The sequence below is a fragment of the Culicoides brevitarsis genome, chromosome 1 (genome assembly GCF_036172545.1).
Source record: "Culicoides brevitarsis isolate CSIRO-B50_1 chromosome 1, AGI_CSIRO_Cbre_v1, whole genome shotgun sequence".
Taxonomy (NCBI): domain Eukaryota; kingdom Metazoa; phylum Arthropoda; class Insecta; order Diptera; family Ceratopogonidae; genus Culicoides; species Culicoides brevitarsis.
In genome coordinates this window covers 32,291,602-32,312,620 of record NC_087085.1, presented here as the reverse complement: position 1 = coordinate 32,312,620, position 21,019 = coordinate 32,291,602, and the positions used below count along the sequence as shown (strand labels likewise).

At 29.1% G+C, this 21,019-nt stretch overlaps 1 protein-coding gene across 1 annotated transcript in view; it reads left to right on the top strand.

The window, feature by feature from the left end:
* Positions 1-21,019, top strand: part of LOC134827527 (zinc finger protein 395) — a 71,460-nt gene that overhangs the window by 23,791 nt on the left and 26,650 nt on the right. Inside the window, exons 2-3 of the mRNA XM_063840209.1 lie at positions 6,869-7,044; positions 18,997-19,342. Coding sequence (XP_063696279.1) covers positions 6,869-7,044; positions 18,997-19,342 — 522 coding nt within the window. The remainder of the gene's footprint in view (positions 1-6,868; positions 7,045-18,996; positions 19,343-21,019) is intronic.

Below are 21,019 nucleotides of genomic sequence, written 5' to 3'. Positions count from 1 at the left end.
TGATCATCATAAAACGAAAAAATAAATTTTGAATGGCTTTTAAATAATCACTTTCTAATGAACTTTCAAAAAAATATAATTTTATAAATTTATGACGCCTATTACAGCATAAAGTGAAGAGATCTCGCTGATGATCTTTTCTTTCATTTGTTGTTACAATCACGTTCATTTAAAAAAAAAATCATTCTGATTGATTAAATTTATTCACATATCGAATTGCATTGAACTCACGTCGAACACTTTCCCATGAAAGAAAATTTATTTTTTTTTATATAACCGAAACATCAACAAACAAAAAATTATACGAGAAAAATAAAAAAACAGGTATTTGAATTTCTAATTTCTTTTATCTTCTTGTGTCACATCGTGTCTTCCTCGCACATTCATGTTTCATCTTGCAAAATCAGGTTTTCGCTTCTTTTTCTGTCTGCGCCATGCCAACGACGAAGAAGAAGAAGAGTCATGTCCGGTATAGTGCAGTTAATTTATTATTTATGGCGTATGAAAAAGATAAAGTATCGACGCAAAAAAATCTCTTCATTAATTATTGATATGCCACACACATGATAATAATTTGTTGCAATAACTCAACTTCGTTAGAGCGACACACACAAAAAAGTGTCGTGAATTATAATTATTAAACGTACAAAGATTTTTGCTGTGAATTGTAATTTATTTAATTTTTTTTTTGTGACAAATAAATTTTCGATGTCACTGAGAAATTTTTGTTAGCAAAAAAAAAATTTAATTTTCATTGTACCGAAAAAAAACTAAATTTTTAACAAAAATTTTAACTGTGTCAGCGGAACGCAGTACGAGCGTTAGTTTAAAATGTTGTAAAGTAAAGAGGTGTGCGCATAGAGTTTAGTGTGTCAAGGACAATTACGATTACATTGTGTCAGATCGATAAAATAGTTGTTGTAGTAACTGCGCGCTCTGTGTACCAACAACATGCAACTGCCTTGTCCTAGTTTTCAAAAAAAAAAAACTTACACTGCGAACTGACACTGACATGAACATTGTTCCGATTTTCTTTTTGTTTTTCGCTACATTTTTCGGGGGAGCGTTAACCCAATTTCCCATTTCGAGCATTTTCCGTTACATTATTACTGCCGCTGACCTACTTTGTTGCTGGCGATGCACATTTGACCTGAATTTCGGTGCGAACAGTGCTTTTAATTAATCAAATATTAGAATTGCTCACCTGTACGTCGCACCAAACTGCAACAGCTGTCACGTCACCGTTGCGATTCATTACAATAATAAATAATTTAACACCGCGCGATGTTTATTTTGCGTTTATGTCACACAACTTAATCGACGACAAACATTATTTTTTTCCCTGTGTAACCTTTGCTTGCGAGTTAAATATTTAAAAAACGCATAAATTTAATAATCCTCCGTTAACGATATTCACACGAGAGTCACGATGCATTTTTAACAAAGAACGAACGAGGCAGAGGAAAAATTGTTAATCAAAATAATTGTCATCGGCAGTGACGTTAATGTCTCAAAACAACAGTGCGGGGCCATATTTTAATGAAGCATTTAATTGCTCTGCTCTATTTAATGAAATAGATCACTGTTTAACGCACATCTCTCACGAACAATATTAAGACGTTTATTTGATGATGTGACGACTGCGTTAAAATCGTATATAATAAAAAATAAACATATGCATTTTATTTTTAATTATTTTACGCCCGTTTATTTAAATTTTTCGTTGCTCTCGTCTATTTAGTTGCTAGATGTGCGTTATGCGTTCGTACATTCTTGCTTCAGTACAAAATTTAGGTCAAAATTAACATAACGCATTTGTATGACAAACATTAAATTTTATACTGCTCACTGATACGATTATCAATTTTTTAAAAAATTATTTAATTTTTATTCGCAGAATATTCAAAAAAAAAAAAAAAAAATTATTAAAAAAAATAATTTAAAAAAAAATCTGGAAAATTTATTTTTTTATTTAAATTAATAATTTTTTTTCTTCATTTTTTAATCAATTAAAAATATTTCAAATTGTTTTTAATTATTTTTTTATTAAAATTTATTTTATTTTTGTAAAAACATTAAAATTTAAATTATTACAAAATAAATATAAATATTTTTAAAAATAATAAAAAAAAATTTAAAAAATAAGAATATATTTTAAAAAAATTATTCAAAAAAAAATTATAATTATTTAATTTAACAAAAACAATTAAAGAAAATTAAAATAAAAAATAAATAAAAATTAGTTGATAATTTTCTGTATAATTATAACCACAAATGAGCTCAATTTAATGTTTATTAATTGTCTTTTGTCACTCAGAATGCCTCAATTTCACACAAAAATAATCACGAAGCGCAACAATGTTGAATATTAATATTACATACAATCGAATTTGAATCAGAAAATCATTAAAAGTATCTTAATGGCGTTAAAATTAAATCAAATGAATATTAGTTTGATGACAATTTAAGTAATATTAATGATGGATAAATGCGTTTTCGGTTCAATTCTCACATATGAATTTTATTTAATCAAATCCGACAAATGTCACCCAATCAATTTAATTTGGTGTTTATTCGAGAATTTTATTACAAACTTATTATTATTTTTTTATTGTCGTGAGTTTCAGTTATGGTGATTCATCCTGAACTTTGTTCCAAGGAAATAAATTGTAAAATCATGATTTTGCTGGAAATTAAAAAAAAACTAAATAATAATAATGATGATGGATAATAATGGGCATGTGTCATTGAATTTGCGCGCAATTTGCCTTCGGAATAGAATTTTCCTTAATTTATCCCGCATTTGATGCACTTTTATTGCACACATGACATTTAAAATGTGAATAAATTTTCTTTGTTTTCTATTTTATTATTCGCAGTAGATATTTTTTTTTTTGCAGAACAAGGAAATGAACAAAGGTTAAAATAGAATAAAATAAATAATTGACATACCTTCATATTTTATTAAAACGGAGTGTTGATAAGCAAGAAAGCGAATTCCTCCTTGAAGTAATGAAAGCCCGTTAAAATTAGTCATTAACTGCAATAATAGTAACAATAAAATGCAGGCAGCAAGGAATGAAGCAAAAAAAAAAAGATAAATTGCTTAGAAATAAAATACAATTATTATTGCACGCTTTATTTGTAAATATATCGCCTATTACTTTTATTGCATTAAAATACTTAAAGTAGTAGTCACTTACACTCGTCGTCGTCGTCGCATTCACAATCGGATATGGAAATAATACAACAAAAACAAGGGTAATAAATAAAATGTTGCAATGATACTCACAATGACAAATAAGCGCACGTCTGATTTATCTTTTTATTTAACGCTATTTGTTGTTTTTTTTTCGCAACACGCGAGAAGTGAGAACTTCTCCATTGTCATAATTTCACTTTTAAAATGAATCATTCGACCTTTGGACGAAGAAACACGTTTGTTCCTGATAAAAGATTTAACTTTTTTTTTCCTTTGTGTCACTGATCGAACGATATCTACTCATATAAAAATAATTTGGTAAAAAAATTAAAAATTCATGAAAAATATGTTTTTAATTTTTTCAAGCATTTAAATTTTCATAAAAGCTGACAAACAAAAAAAAATAAAATAATTTTGATTTTTTTAATAATTTTTTAATTAATTATTTAATTAATTTATTATTTAATTTAATTATTTTAAAATAAATAAAAAAAATAATTAAGGTAAATAAATTAATTAAAAAATTATTCAATAAATATCATAAAATAAATTTCTATTAAAATTTTTTTTTTAAATCATAAAACTAAAAAAAACTATCTAAGAACCATCATAAGAAATCCTTAAATTTTTTAAAAGTTAAGTTAATAAAAAAAATCATTTTTTTTAATATTTTTTTTTTATTTTGTTAAAAACGATTTGAAATTTTAATTTTTTTTAACTGAAAATTGAAAAAACATTTTTTTTTATTATGAAAAATAAATTTTTTTTTACCAAATATTTTTACAAGGGCAAACAATGGACTTTAAGTTCAATAAATGAACAAAAACTTTTTTTTTTGAGAAATTGATATAATCCGGAATAAAAAAATAAAACCAAAGCAAAAATAAAAATCAATCTCTTAATCATGTGGACATGAAAAATGATTCAATCCAATGACTTTTGCCCTTTTTTCTCATTCAATTTATATGAAATTCTCGAGTAACTGTACAAATAATTAAAACGTCCAATTTTTTCGTTGTTAATCTTATAAAATAATCTTTTTTTTCTGCTGAATCGTTCTACAGAAAAATTTCTATGTTCATGTGTGTAACATGTGTGTCAAATTGTGCAATACTTGACAAAAAATAGGTCATCACTTAACTGAACTTCTACAAACCGGTGAATAAATAGTAGTGGAAAAAAACGTTGTTGATTTATTTATCAATCAAGTGCGTTCTCGAAACCCGCATTGACTTTATGACGTCATTTTCGCGGAATTTATCATAATTTTTGAAACCCACACATTTCATGTAACGCGAAAAAAAAAACAACGAGACACTTAATTATATTAAAATTATTGATAATGTTCAATAATTGCACGTTTTGAGCATGAATTGGTTCAACTTTTATTTTGTAATTAAAAATATGTATTTAACCACATTAATTATCGTGAATTTATTAAATTTTGTAGGTGTTTGGAACTATTTAAAGTGATAAGAAAACAAAAATGCATTAAAATCGTCTGGAACGTTGGTTTGTGGCTCATGCCATGCCATATCTTATCATTTAAGCACCGAGCATGTCTGGCAAAAGTAATAATAATAGATTGTAGTAAAAGAAAAAGTGAATGTGTTATGCATTTTTCTTCGTCTCTCTCCGTTCTTCTGCTCGAAATATCACACAAACACCCACAAAAAGAAAAATAAAAGTAAGTCAAATGCACCTCGATACACGAAACACACACGAAAAAAGAGCAGCAGCGCAGTCAGAACAATAAAACAACCACCCCCGTCAGATTTTATTACAATTTCTCTCGACGCGTCGTGTGCAGTTGAACCCAATTTTTATGCCAGACATGACCTTACCTCACTGTAGCTTGCGTTGCGACGTCGTCGTCTGGGAGCATTAAATTCTGACTGACTGACTGACGTGTGTTTGTGTGCATGTGCGATAAGAAATTTCTCGCCTGATAATGCAATTTAGCAGAAAAAATTGGCAAAAAATGCCTCCCACTGTTGCACACCCGAAAAAAAAGTCTTCGTGCATTTTTTGTCGAGTGCCTAAAAATAAACCAAATGATTCACGAGCGAGGTCTGATGTACGTTGAACCACTTTTTCGCATGAAAATCGGACTTTTTGTCTGTGTGTGTGCTCATTCGGTTCATTTACATCAAAGTCAAGTTGTTGACTGAGATCCATGTACAAAATTTGATGTGCAGACACAATCGTGGCTCGTCGACGACGGTGATGGGGATGGAGAAGGTAGATGTACGCGCCGGCTTCGTACCGAAACGCAGACATTCCTCTTCTCATCCCCCCGCAGACTGAAACTTTTCTCGTGAACATATGTAGGTGTTTTTCTCTCTCATGCCCTCTTCATTACAATTTTCGAATGAAATTGAAAGAAAAAGCAAAAAGTACGAAAAGTAAACTGAGACAAATAAGCCACCTAGTTTACTTTACACAAAACTGTCTCAATGAGTTTTCACATGAAAGACGTAAAAAAAAGAGACGATGTAAAGGCACAGACTGCATCATACCACAATCGGCTAGACATTCAAAATTGGGCTGCGTCGTTCGTCGTCTTGCAAGAAAATTCCCAAAAATGGATGCAATTGACGCGTCAAATGCACTTAAACGTCGGGATTATCGCTATTTGTTCGTAATCTGCCTGCTGTCTGGTTTCGATACTCATCTCTTCGCATGAAATCATTTCGAGTTCTCATTGAATTAAACGACATTCCATCGGATTTTTTATGATTTATTTTATGATATTCGAGTCTTGTTCGAAAGTTGTTCAATAAAAGACGAGCAATGAATTTTATTTGAAGCACCGGCCGGTATTATGACCCAGTTTGAATAAAAAAATGTCGAATGATCGATGCATTTGATCGAAGGAACTGGCACAATAAAAATGAAGAATGTGCCGTCTTGTCATGTCATGTGATTCAAATCTTTGTTCAATATTGTATTATTTTACAAATACAATCGAAATTCCTTGAATTTTGTTACATAAAAGCGGTGCAGTTGAATATTTAGTGCATTTAATCAATGTTAAATGAATGACTATTTAAATATTTGTTGTTTGCGCTTTGAATTTATTCAATTCGATTTTTTTTTGTGAAATTCAATAATGGTGTCTGATGTCCCATTTTGTTATCTAAACAACAAGTTAAGCGAAAAATGTACATAAAATTGCTAAAATTTATTAAAATTAAATTAAATTAAAGAAATTAAATATTTGAATATTCGAAAAAAAAATTAAAAACAATAAAATTAATTTAATCGATTTAAATTTAAAAAAAAAATAAAAAAAAAATTTTTTTTATTAAATATTTATATAAAAAATTACAGAATATTTGTTTCATTGAATTAAATTTTAACAAAATTCAAAGAAAAAAATTTTTCACTTATTAAAATTTTTATTTTTTTTTTATTTTTAATTCAGAATATTGAAATGAATATAAATTTAAAAAAATCAAAGAAAAATATTTTTTATTCAATTTAATTAACAAAAAAAAAAATAAAAATTAAATAATTTTAATAAATCTATTTTTTTTTTAAATAAAAAAAAATTAATAATCTATAATAATTTTTTTATTTTTCTTTTTATAAACTAACAAAAAAAAATTAAAAAATGAAACAATTTAACTAAAATTTTATTTTTTTTTTTAATTTTATTTTCAGAGCCCTTTGGAGCTGAAGAAGAAATTGGAGGAAGTTCGTTTGTTGGAGTCACGTCGCTCAGCTCGTTTGGCTGATCAGGAACGCGACACAGACTTTGCGCGACTCGCTGACATGGCGAACGATAGACGACGACAATCACACAGCATTGATGTCCCCTTCCAGTTGACACAAAATGGGTAAGTTTCTTATTTTTAACTCGCTAAGCCACCAAATCGCGTGTGTATGTGTAAAGTGAAGGTCTCTGCGACAAAAAAAAAATTTTTTTGAAACATATAATTTATTTATTTTTTCTTAAACGTCGTGAAATTTGTCGAGACAGAAAATCCCTTTGTACAAATTTTTTTGGGAGACAGCTGTTTTCTCACAATTACCGATAATAATAATAAAAATGATGATGATGGTGATTATAACTCTTTCATCTGCTGGCTTCTTCTTGGCAATTTAGAAAAAAAAAATTTTTTTTTTCATTGTATTGTGAAAGATTTTTTTGACGAAAAACCCTTCTTCACACTTCTTTCGTATTTTTTTTTTCTTTTTTTTTTAGTTCAACATTAATCAAGTGTTTCTCAATTTTTTTTGCCTACGCACGCGTTTTTTTTTCAATGCTTTAAGAATTTACCGTTCGTTTTTTTTTGTACGAAACTATAATTAAGCTACTAAAATATTTATTAGAAAAGATGCGTTGAACTGGTTGTAAGCACATCACGGTCAACATTCTTAAAATATTTTTTTTTGTTAATTTCAAATCGCGTTCAACGAAAAAAAAAAGAAAAGAATGAAAGAGGAAACGCATTTCATATTCAAATTGAACAAAATTACTTTATACATTAGTTTTTTTTCTCGTCCGACACTCGCTTAATTATTTAGAAAAATGCTTTGTGTTTGTTGCGTGCAGGCACTGTTGAGGCTCCGAAGGGCCCCCAAAACACGAAAATAATTAACGCACACAATTATTGACACGACTGAGGCGACTCACGAAGCACAGCGAGTTCAAATGTATTCAAATTGATCGTAATTGTGTTGCTAGCCCAATGGAAGTTCTCGTTTGCGTCGAAAATAATTTTTACAATAGAATAGAAAATTAATTTACATATTTTGACAGTAGCTCGTTTAGATATTTTATGAAACGTGAATGAACGTCCATATCTCTCTCCCGCGCTCTCGCTGGGCTATTAATTGTCACGTTCAAGTCGTTGACTCACATAATTGGAGATACGTGCAGATTATTGTTATTTTTTATTTAATATTTTGCGTTCTCTAAACAACTGGCCTGTCAAACTTTTCTCTATTTTCTCCCCTTTTTGGACTTGGGTGTCAACACCGTGTCCATTGTTATTTTTTTTTACATGCAAATTATTTTCGATTATTATTATTATTATTTACGTTAACTCTTTTTTTTTTGCATGTGCGTTATTCCTTACTCTTTTACCGATCTTATCTCTCTGATCTAGCCAAATAGGCGCATATTGTTGTATTTTTTCTGCATTTATTTCTACGAAAGAAGAGAAAAAATTTAAATTTCCTTTGTTTCAGACTTTTTTCGAGCTAAATTTAATTTTGCTTGTTCCATGAAAGTCGAACAAGAGATAAAAACAAGGGTTTTATGCCATTTTCGGAGAACACGAGATAGTATGAATCATAAAATGTTCATTAATTATGTGAGAAAAATTATTTTTTATCATAAATTATGCGAAACCACATCCGGTTTTTTTTTGTCAAAAGTCAACCAAGAGATAGAAAAAAATAAAGTGTCAATTTTTATCTTAATTTAATCAATTTTAAAACCAAAAATCATCAGGAAATTGGTTTTTAAAAAAATTTGGTTAAGTCCTTGCAGCGACCAAAACAAACTTTCTAAGCTATTTAAATATTTTAATTTTTTTTTCTCGCGCAACACAAACAAGATGACGTCAAACAATATTTTATATATTTAAACAACTTCTGACACTTCAAAGCAAGGCAACACAAAATAAAAAAAAACAGCTTTTGTTACCATAACAACATCAACGTCTGGCAAAGTCAGCTCAGGTGGTTAATTTTTTTTATTTCTATACTGCATGAAAAATATTCATTCGTAATTATGCACGGCATCGAGACGTCTATGGAACAAAACATATGACGAGACACTAATAAAATTTTTTTATCAATATTTTCGTGGAATTTTTTTTTTTTTTTTTTTTTGCAAATAAAGTCTGTATTCTAAATCATTTTGAGCGTCGTCGTCATCGTCGTACAGAAATCGCAAAAAAAAAACGAAACAATATAAAATAACTCACACTTTTTTGTACGACGACGTACGAATTTGGGTATGTCTGCGAATGGATATTGCGAATCATGACCTTGGGCAATGTGATTTTTTTTTCTGTAAACAACCGAAATTCTTCGTTGTACGTACGAATTGCCGAAAATGTGCATTGTATAAAGTTATTTCGATACAGCTGTTGCCATTTTTTGAGTGTTGTTCGGGTTTTGCAAGTTGTTCGAATGCAACTTGCGAGAGAGAAGAGAAAATAAAAGAGAAAAAAATATTTTTGTTGTGCTTGTCATTGATTTCAATTGTCTCATTCCATGGCACCCAATTATCTTAATTATCGTTTCTTGCTACTGTGTGACGTCGTCGCTACGTGTAACTAAAATAAAATAAGAAAAAAAATGAGAGAAGAAAAGATGATAAAAAACAACAAGTAGGCGTTTTTTGGCATTGCCCTTTCTTTTCTCTTTTTAAATTTAATGCGTTTTTTTGAGCCATAAGCTACTGTGCAACGAAAAAAAAAGAAGCAATGTGCAAGACAAAATGCATTAACATTTTATTACTTTAATCACAGCGAGATTGCCGACGATTTTTTTTCTCCTCAATTAATGATGATTTCAACGACGACCACTCGATAAAATAGACAATAGATTTTTTTTGCTATTTTTTTTCTAAACACTTGCATTTTTTGCTGAAATTCACCTTGAATTGACCTTTAGACCAAGTAACGAGCAAGTTTCGTCAGTCATCAAAATATTTTCTGTCTGACTTTTTTTTTGCGGTGCATGAAATTTATGCTTCATGTCACTCTACAAAAATTAAACGAATCTCAGACAATTGTTTTAGTTTTTTTTTTTTGCAGATTAAAATAGTAAAAAATTTAATCATAAAAAAATTTATATACACAATAGAAACTATTGTCTCGTCTAAAAAAAAAATTTGCGAATTTTATTTTTTTTTATGTAATAAAAACAAAGTAGAGGAGATGGAGGAATAAAAAAAACATTACTGACCATAGTCAAGATACTGCCATATAGTTTATATTTTGTCTGTCAACGTTCGTCGTCGCCCACTTTGGCTTCCATTTTTATGAATCCAATGAACCTTCGTCAGTTGGGGGACAAATTTTTGTTCGTTTTCATGCAAAAACAAAACAAAATGCTCTAAAATAGGTTATTTGCTGGGAAATTTTCTGCTCTATATCCATATGGGCGCACCACAGTCACACACAAACGAATGTTAATGATGTGTTTGCCGAGTGATTTGTGCAAACATTGCTTTTTTCTCTGTTATCGTCTTCGTTGTTTGTTTGTGTTCTTCTCGGTTCTTAACGAAATAAATAAAAAATAAAAAAAAATACATAAAAGTGCTCGTTCGCTCATTCACTCGAAGACGAGTCGTCGAGCTAGAGAAGAGTAAACAAGTTTTGTGCCATGCAGTAATAGGCGTAAAATAATTGAGAGTAAATAACGGTAAGTTTTACTCTTCATTACTACGAAAATGACGATGATGATGATGATACACACGGAAGATATATAGCTTGGTAGTAATAAACTTCGACTCTGCGTTGAAGAAAGAGAGAAAAAAATTACAGTTATATAATTCCGGAATCATTGCCGAGTCACAGCCGCGACTCTTCGCGCTCCGTATGTCATGTTGTGTTGATTTTATTCTTGTTCTCGTACATTTATCGAGCATGCGATTAATGATGGAGCAACAAACATCGTAAAATAACGACGAAATGAGAGTATCGAGTGTCAGTCAGTGCTTGACTCATAAAAAAAAGTAATAATATCGCATTAAATTATCAACTTGAAGAAAAATGGGTTTCTAACAGTTTTTTGACAGACTTCTTGACCGGAAAATGCGTTAAGCACAGAAAATAAAAATATTATCATTTTTTTTAAATAAATAAATAAATTGTCTTGTTTACCCTTGAATCACTTCTGGATCGCTGCTCGTAAAAAAGTCATTTATTTGTATCAAAAAACGGGAAAAAAATAAACAAACAAAGATAAAACTGCACCGGCCGGTTATTCGCACAAATATCCTTCAGACGCACTTTCACAAATTATGGCAAATTATCTTCGTTCAATTTCAACGAAGGAAAAAAAATTATTCAAAAGGAAGGTCTTTTTTAAATGAAAAAATAACTTTTACTTCGTTAATCTTGGCTCAAATCAAACAATTTTTCGGGTCCGTTTGTACATAAATCAAAAAGCGACGCAATTTCATGGCACTTGTACATCATCCGGAATGATTAATTACGCTTCATCCCTGTAATTTTTCTGTCAAGAGTCACGCAATTACAGATGAAAATCATGTCGAATATTTGTTTTTCACGCAGTAACGCTCAAGAAAAATATCCCGAAGCCATTTTGATGGATGTAAGCTTTTTTTTTAGTTTGTGAGCTATTGAACGTTCACGTCGTTGAGGGAGGATCCCGATAATGCATGATATATGTTTCCATACAACTTTCAAAATATTAATGATGGTTTTATTGGAGGCAGTGACGTTCCTTGAAGTTGATTTTTGTGCTTGGTTTGGATTAAAAAGTATTTTTTTTTATTTGTTTTGATTCAAAATATATAATATTAAAAACTTAAATTTATATTAAAAATATATAAAAATTTAAAAAAATATTTTTTTAAATTTAAAAAAAAATAAATTTTTATTAAACCAATATTTTTTTATAAAAAAATAAAATAATTCAAAAATTGAAAAAAAAAAAATTTTAAATTAAAAAAAAATTAAAAATAATTAAAAAGAAAATTTTTAATAAAAAAAAAATATTTTTTTAAATATTTTTTTTTTTAAATATTTTTTTTATATTTTTTTAATAATTTATTTTATTTTTTTTTAATTAATTTTTTTTTATTTTAATTATTAAAAAAATATAATTTTTTTTTATTTTTTTTTTAATAAAAAATGTTGGGCTTATAAATTGCAATTCCGCTACTGATCGGAGGTATATTTATTGTTCAATCAGATTATTTATTGCAATATTCCGAGTTATCGTTTGTTATGATTTTTCATTATGCTTTATTCATATTTCTTGACCACAACGGAATTCCTCGACAACAAGCTGAAAAGAAAGAAAAAATATGAGAATGTAACGTTTTTTTGATAAAATAATAAATGTTGTTTATTTCACACTTTTTACAATGGAAAATTCCATGCAACGCATTTTATTGACTCACACAATAAAATAATCTTTGAACCATCAAATTGTGCGCTTTCTAGCCAGCTTTTCTCTCTCGCGCGTTGTGCAGAGTGGAACACAAATCATAATCATAAGTTGTTGTTGTTATTTGAGAGAATGGCCGTCAACTATATCATTGATCATCATTACCAGCATGCAGAAAATTATATATTAACAAAAAAAAAACAGTCAAGAGTAACAACTTGAACGTTGACACGATCGATCTATGCATGAAACGCGAGAAAGAAACAATAAATTTTTTATTTTTATTACCTAGAAGCAAAGTTAATGAATGATCTGACTTTTCTGATTTCTTTCACATTTTTTTCCTGCTCCGTCTATTAAATTATAGGCAGGCAAAATAAGGTTAACGCACCATGCAGATGCTGCTGATGATGATGATGAAGAACAAGTTGCATTACATTACATTACATTCCGTCAATTAGTGATGGTGAATGCCTATTATTAACATCATATCTCCTTTTCTCGGCTCTCGACGCTGTTTCGACGCCGTTTCTCCGCACACATGCACGAAATTAATTATTATTTGGAAAAAATGGCTTCTAAGAGAGTCAAATGTGTGCTAGTTTTCTCCCGTAGTCGCGCATAAACTCAATTCCATAATTATATAGGAAATGCATTTATTTCGCTCTGGCATATAGAAGAGACTTTAATATGTAATTACTTTCTTAGAAAAAACAACTAGCATGATTTGCTCGTATTATTAGCGCGAGAAAACGAACGATTGTCCAGCGCTTTGCATATGCAGCGCTTAATTTCACATCAAATGTCATAAAAATACGCGGACTTATTAACTGCCATGTTAAATTGCATGTGGCATGTAGGCAATTTTCCTCTAAGCCAAATACTCGACGTTCGTGAAGCGAGATACGCGCCATTATTTAAATAGCCGCGGCGCAGGAAAATATCCAAGATAAGCCCCATTTCTCTGCAAAAAACAACAAAAACATGCAGATATGTCGTGAACGAATAAAATACACATGATTATTATTATTAAATATTAATAGTTACGTAAACAATGTACAGCAAGCAGGCCTTTTAGAGAACAACGTCGACGACGACGACGCGACGTAAGAGCGGAGGCAAAGAAAGTAGTAAGTAATGCTAATCAACAATAAACAACATCTGCATTATTTCAGATCTCCTTATCGCTGTGCACTCTTTTATGTTTAGCTTCGTTCGCTTTCAAAAGTCGACAACATATCGCTATCTCCGAGAATTCCAGATAGACGTTATGAATATTAATTAAGTACGTCGTCGTCTTGTGTGTCTCTAATTTGGATAGAAACCACGATAAAAGAGCTTATCATGAACCTTCTAACCTATTTATACGCAATATATCACAATTATTATTATTATTATGCTCTTCAATTTTTTTTTTTTTTGAATACAGTGAAATCTCCCAAAATGATCAAATCTTAAGATTTTTCTTGAAAATTATATTAAAAAATTGAAATTTTAATGTTTGTTTTAAATATTATTAAAATAAATATATACTGAAATTACTAAAAAATGTCATAAAAAAATATTTAAAATTTTTATTAATTTAAAAAAAATAAAAATTTTAAATTTTTTTAAAGAAAATTATTTTTTTTTTTATTTAATTTTTATATTTAATTTATTTTATTTATTTATTTTTTTTTTATTTTATTTTTTTTTTTTTTTTGATTAATTTTTGATGAAATTTAAAAAAAAAATATTAATGTTTAAATAAAAAAAAATAAATTAAAAATTTTAAAAATAAAAAAAAAAATTATATTAAAATTCGTAAAATTTTGCCCATTTTTGGGAGACTTGACTGTATATTTTTTAAAGAAAATAACGAAAGAAAGACAGAACAGAGTGCATTATTATTTATTTATGACGATCATTGTTCTTTATTTTGTTATGCATCTCAGGCAATTCAAGCTCTTTTCTCTGTGAAGTTTTTCTAAAAAATTTGCATTAGAATATTAATGAAGAAATTAAACTTGAAACTGACCTAAAAAAAATATTTTACGATTTTATAGTAAAATGCAATTAAAAGTTTGTAAATGGAAACTTGTTGTGTAAAAAAATTGTTTATTTTTATAAAGCACGTATCAAGTTGTTGTTGCAAACGACATAAAAATAAATAAACAACGAATTTGATATTTTACCACGTCAACAGTTAACGTGTCAATAAAACATAAATATTTGTCGTTGATGCATTTATTCAAAAAAAAAAAAAAAAAAAAAAAAAGTTAAAAAGGCACCTCTTTGTCTCAATTCTTAATAATTTATGCACACGCGTCTATCGCACAATTTCTCAGCACATAAAATAAATATACATATAACATAATCCCATTAATAACTATTAAAGTTACATATGTATGTTACCTTTCATGTTTAACATTATAAATAAACATAAATGTATATTTTTTATTTTTTGTACATATATGATGAAAAAAATGTACAATTACACACTTTTTACGGCGAAAAAAAAAGAACAAACAGTAAAACATGGAAAAAGTAAGGCAAGAAAAGAATCACTTTGCATAAATCCCATCATAAAGAAGAGAAACGATATGCATCAACGCGTCACACGACGTTGAAATACGCGCAAAAAAAAACAAATGAATTGCATGTTTGAGCTTTAAAGCGGTCAAGAAAAAAAAATAATTTAATTTTTAACACAACATAAACTTTTAACAACTGCCGTGCCCTTTTAACGCACAGCAAAAAAAAATGAATAAACGGAAAGGCAGCCCATTTTAAGTAAAAGTAATGACCGTGCACGTCGAAGGATCGAAATCTTAATTAAATAATCGATTAACTTTTTGCCGTTCATAATTTAATTATCAACATATTGAACCCGAAATAACAGGTCAAGATCGAGGTATTTTGCATGCGTAGTCTTCGTTTCTCCTCTTTCTGTTCGTACGAACAGACATTTTTCTTTGAAATGGTCTCCGACATACGGAGAGAATAATATTTCATAACAACAACCACCTCTTCAAATCGTCTGATTTTGTGTCCCAAAGGCATGCTTCAAGTAATGTCTAGCCGAGCACCCATTCTTCTATTCTCCCGTTTCTTTTTGTTGACGACGTCGATAATATTGATAAAACACACGAGCGACAAAGCGATGGACAGGAGGAGTATTGACTTGACATTGACCTGCGCTCCGTTTGTGAATGCGTTGAAATTATTTACAGTCTATGAAGTTAGAAGAAAAAATACCAACTTTCACTTGTTGCTCTTTTTTCCTTCATTTGAACTAAAACCACGTCGTTTTCTAATTAAACATTGATTTAAAATTTAATCACATAACGGATTAGAAAGGTTAAAATCCGATTAGTTAATTTTTAATTGCAGCTTTTCTATATAAAAAAATTTCTTGAAATTTGAAAAAAAATATGGATTAAAGTTTCAAAGAAAAAAATAATATTAAAAAAATATTAAAGTAAGTTAATATATAAATTCATAAATAAATAAAAATAAATATTTAAAAAATTTTAATTATAAAAAATTAAAAAAAAAATAATATAAATTAATAAAGAAAAAATATAGAAAAATTAAAAAATAATTACAAAAATAAAATATAATTTAAAATAATGAAAAAAATACAAAATAAATAAAAATGTATTTAAAAAATAAAATCAAATAAAAAAATAAATTAAAATAATTAAAATTAAATTGAAAAAAAAATAAATATTTAAATAATAATTTAAATAAATACCCTTCAATTAAATGACGCAAAAAAATTCTGCGTTTCGTTCTAGATATTGCGAGAAATTACGACGACGACAGTGATAAGAAGCGTGAATTTTGCCACTCACACATCGCGTAGATGATAATTGAATAAATAAGCGCGTATAATCGGCTTTTGAGTGTGTGTTGTGTCAAGTCACAAGCAAAGACGCGACGTCGTACTATTAACAAGTGACTGACGATGATGATAATAAAAGTACGATTGGAAAAAACCGTATTTAGGTTAGTGTGCTAGTTTTTGAACGACACACTTTTTGCGTCAACATCGTCATCTTCTGGTTTTTTTCTCTTCTACTGTATCTCCGTTGATGATTCTTACTCATTAAAAGCTATTTGCATTCATTATTTTTTAATGCTTAACGAAAGTAAGACATTTTTTATTATTTTTTTTTCAATAGTATTTTTCTTCGCTAATAGAAAAATATAAAAAAAAAAACAAAATAATAATAAAAAATGTCATCACTTTTAAATTGAAAACAATTGAAACATAAACAAACTTTTGCTTCCTATATAAGCTGATGGAGACATCTCCACACATGTTTGCATGAATAAGAAAGTGATCACGACATTTTGCATCATGCATATTTTATTACATGAATGCAAAAATAAAATAATAATAATACGGCACAAGGCAGATCAAAATAAACAAATACAATAAATCAGTGTCCGATATATCAAGCGAGGAGAATTTCTACACAAAATCACCTTTGTTTGTCTCAAACTTCTGACATTTTGATGAATTCGCTTGTCCAATCAAACAATTTTTTTATAAAAAAAATAAAAATAAATAATTGCAATGAACAAAATCCACTCTATTATGTTACAAGTATACATTATTATATTATTATTACTAAGTTATGTTTGTTCGTCGCTCATCATAAATTTTTGTGCCAATTTATTCCAAAGTTATGTTAGACTGTAATTCAGTTGATCTCGACACTAATAGAGATAATTTATAAAAAAATAATAATTATCATTATAATACACAAGTTTGTTTAATTTAAAATAATAATTTTGTTTAATGTTATATTGTCAAGTTTAGCTGTGTACTTCTACATAATTGCGTAAAATACTGGTTCTTTTTATAATAACATTTTTCAAAGTTGTTTTTTTAAAAAAATACACATTTTGAAATTGTTCAAGTTGTTTGTGTTGAGCGACTAGATGATTCGATTGTTAAATAGAATGCCACAGTTACAGTTATGAGGTCAGTTTACGCATGATTACCTCTTAATACGAAATCAAAAACCATTATTTTGTATGATGATGATGATGATGTTGTTGTTGATTAAAATGTAACTTGAATTTAATTTAAAGTAACTGAAAATAAAAATTAAAAAAATAAATTATAATTTTATTTTGTAATAAAATTGAAGTTTAATTGAATTAAAATTTGAAATAAATTAAATTTTTATTAGATAAAAACAAGATAAAAAAATATAAAATTAATTTAATTTTAGATAAATATTTTTTAATTTTTAAAATAATTATACATTAATTTTTTTTTAATGTTTTTAAATTGAAAGTTTTAATGTTTGAAAGAAGTTTTTGAAATTTTAAATTTAACAATTCAATAAATTAGTTAAATTTTAATTTTTTAATTTTAAAATTTTTTCATTAATTAAACTTTAATTTTTTCGATACCTCTATTATTAAAAAAAATATTTTTTTCTATAATAAAATTCAAATTAAAATTCGAAAGAAAATTAAAGATATTTTGTTATAAAAAAAATAATTAAAAAAAAAATTAACTGAAAAATAAAAATAATTTTAAAAATTAAAAATTATAAAAAATGAGACACGAGTAATTTTCACAGAATTTTTTTCGTGTTTTCTAATAATTCACCGTTACAATCCGTGACTCAATCTGACAAGCCTTATCCAATTTTGACATTCACTTAAAAATTATGTGAGCAAGAAATGCAAAAAAAATGCAAACGAGACGACAAGAAGAGATTAGAAACGCTGATATTCACTGCAGAAAAGCAAATTAAATGACACAATTGTACACATGACAGAGCAGGCTTCTTGTCTTTCTCATAGCATAAGTAACGACGACGTTGACAGCTAAAAATTTATATCGCGTAATATTTTCGGTCCGAACAATATCCATCTGATTATGGAGTAACAAATTCCTTAAATGTCTATCTGTAAATTTTTTTTTTTTTTACTTTTTTTCTATGAGATGCATTTTTGTTGCCTTATTAAACATTCCACAATTTATTTTAACTATTATATTCAGATTCGCAATATTTGCTGGCTTCACTCATAAAGTAAAAAAATTCGAGTGAATGGAATTTTCGCAAGGCGGATGCGAGTTTTCGTTGTGCTTTGAATGGGAGGTTAATAGTGAGAATGAGGCATTAACGTCACTTGGAATGGCTTTACGCAGCGGAATATTTTAATCACAATTTATGTGAAAAACAGATTCAATTCACCAAACAATCCGCCATTGAGAGCGCACACGGGTCTGCTTAATGTTATTTAAATGTAAAATGATTGAGTAAGTTCATGCATGTAATAATAGTTTGTTTGTTGTGAATAAAATATTACAACAGGCAGTGAAGTAACGAAGTAACGACGGCGAATGCACTTCAAAACGCGGGTGATAGGGCATTCGTTTTAAATTAAAAATCAATTTATCGACGAGCGAGACTTGCTGCGCTTTCACAAATGGCATGTGCATGGTCGACAAGCCATCTTCTTCCTCATTGAATTGTCTTCATTATTATTTTATAATTTATTAAGAAGACACCGTATCATGTGTACTAATCGAAAAATACCGTAATTGGCGTCGACGAAGGGCCGCCGTCGTGAAAAATGATGAAAGTAATTGTTTATCGAGAATCGCTAAACTTGAATGATTGATAGTTTATGTCAGATTTTTATAGAAATTTATTTTTTTTTTGTTTTTATTGCAGTTCCCGTAAACGCCGTACTTCATATTCTCAGGACGAACGAGATTATTTCATCAATAGCATCAACGACGATGACCCGATGGACGAGTGCAATGCCGCCTTGGTGCTCATGAGTCTCTCGTGTTCGCCCCATTCGCCACGCGCCGCCTGGGAAACGCAACTCGGCTCGAGTCCGTCAAGCAGCAGCGCCTCGTGGAGCACGGGATCCTCATCGCCGCCATTGAGCGACGACGGAAGTGCTCCGCCAATGACAAATATCACGCGTCGCGGACCCCGAACGACTTCCCTTTCGACCTCCGACGAAGGAATTGTCATGGATTACAACGAGGATTTGCCAAGAAAACGCCGGGTAAGTAAAAATTTCATTATTACGCATTTAAAAAAATAAAACGCGGAACACCAGATTTCCTTGATTTGACCAGTTTTCAAGTTTTTTAAAAGCCTTGAGCTTTTTAAAAGCGACTGATATCAGACTTTGTGACAAATGCGACTCGTTTACAGCAGAAAATTAATAAAAACACGAAAAACACCTGATTGGCACCTGATTTATTCGCGTGCTGCCATATAAGCTGACATAAAATTACCATTTTACCCGAGCTACACAGTTAGCTCTTAATCACCTTTTTTCGGTGACTCGCTATTTGTGCATTTCTACGAGCGCGCCGAAAGTAGGTCACAAACGTTACTTGACCTACTTTGATGTTTTTGTGCGTGCGTACACAGATTTTTCGGCAAGATGCCTTTTTTTTATTAATTTCTCGAACAATTTGCTTTTTAAATTACAAAAAAAAAAATAGTAATTTAAACTTTATACGCGACGCGATTTAAAAATTAATCAATAAAAGTCAAGAAAATTTTTTTTCAAACATATGGTCGAGGTTTTTAGATAAAAATGTCATTATATGATGTAAGAATCGGGTTTTTTCGACAAAAAAAAATATTCTGTCCTAAAGTTTTTTTTCTATTTTTAAAACAAGCATCAAATGACCTCGTAATGGGCACTTCTATTGTTCGAATCTCTTCAACGAAATCATGTTTGACGGAGCCTTGAGCCGTAATTTGTCTTCGAAACAACAAAAAATATTGATTTCAAGGAGGAACAACTTGTCGAAAAAATCGCTGATGATGATGATCTGCGACACAAATCGAAAATTTGACATCCGGAAAGTAAATTTTGTCTTCGTTGCACCACATTTTTGCTGGTTATTACACAATATCGATTCATTGCCGTGCTGATTAAATTTCCCTTTCACTTTAACTCTCGTTGCACGTCGTACAAGATAATTTATATTGTTATACTTAATATATTGGCAATGTGACCATACAAGGCATGCAATTTTCGTTCGTTATACAATTTTTGTAAAAAAAAAAAGAAGACAATGCGCGAGATATAATTGTTTTGTGCGAGTAATAATAATTGGGAAAGGTCTTCTAGATGTTTCGCGAACGATTAAAGTGTCACGAACAAGGTTTGTTCGTAATAACGTGCGGTAATTTGTACAAAAACAATTTTTTTTGACCGGTTTGCAGCAGCAGCGACATGCAAAACTTGTTGCGCGATCGAAATCAATGAGGAAGTACGGGAGGAGACAAATTTCTTGCTGACCAAGCTTTAAATTTTATTTGATTTTAAAAACAAACCGGTAAACATATAGTTTTGGTTATTTTTATATTTATTTATAAACACATCGCGCACACACACCAACGCCTCAAAAAAGTCCTTGAAATCGCGAGTCGAGTAATGAAACTTTTGAAATTATTCGTCATCATCTCAGAAAATAAATTTGTCAGATTTTTGGCGATTTTACAAGAAACATTAAAAGTTACACGGCACGAAGGCGATAAAGTTTAAAAATAAACCGCCTTTGTGAAAAAATCTCTTGTAAATGTAATAAAATGTAAATTTTCATCTAATTTACAAGAAATAAATTCATTACCTCATTCAACACCTTCTAATGTGCGTTCATTACGAAATGATGTTCATGTGTGTCGTTTCTACGCAATTATTCTAAATGTCTAGTTTGTC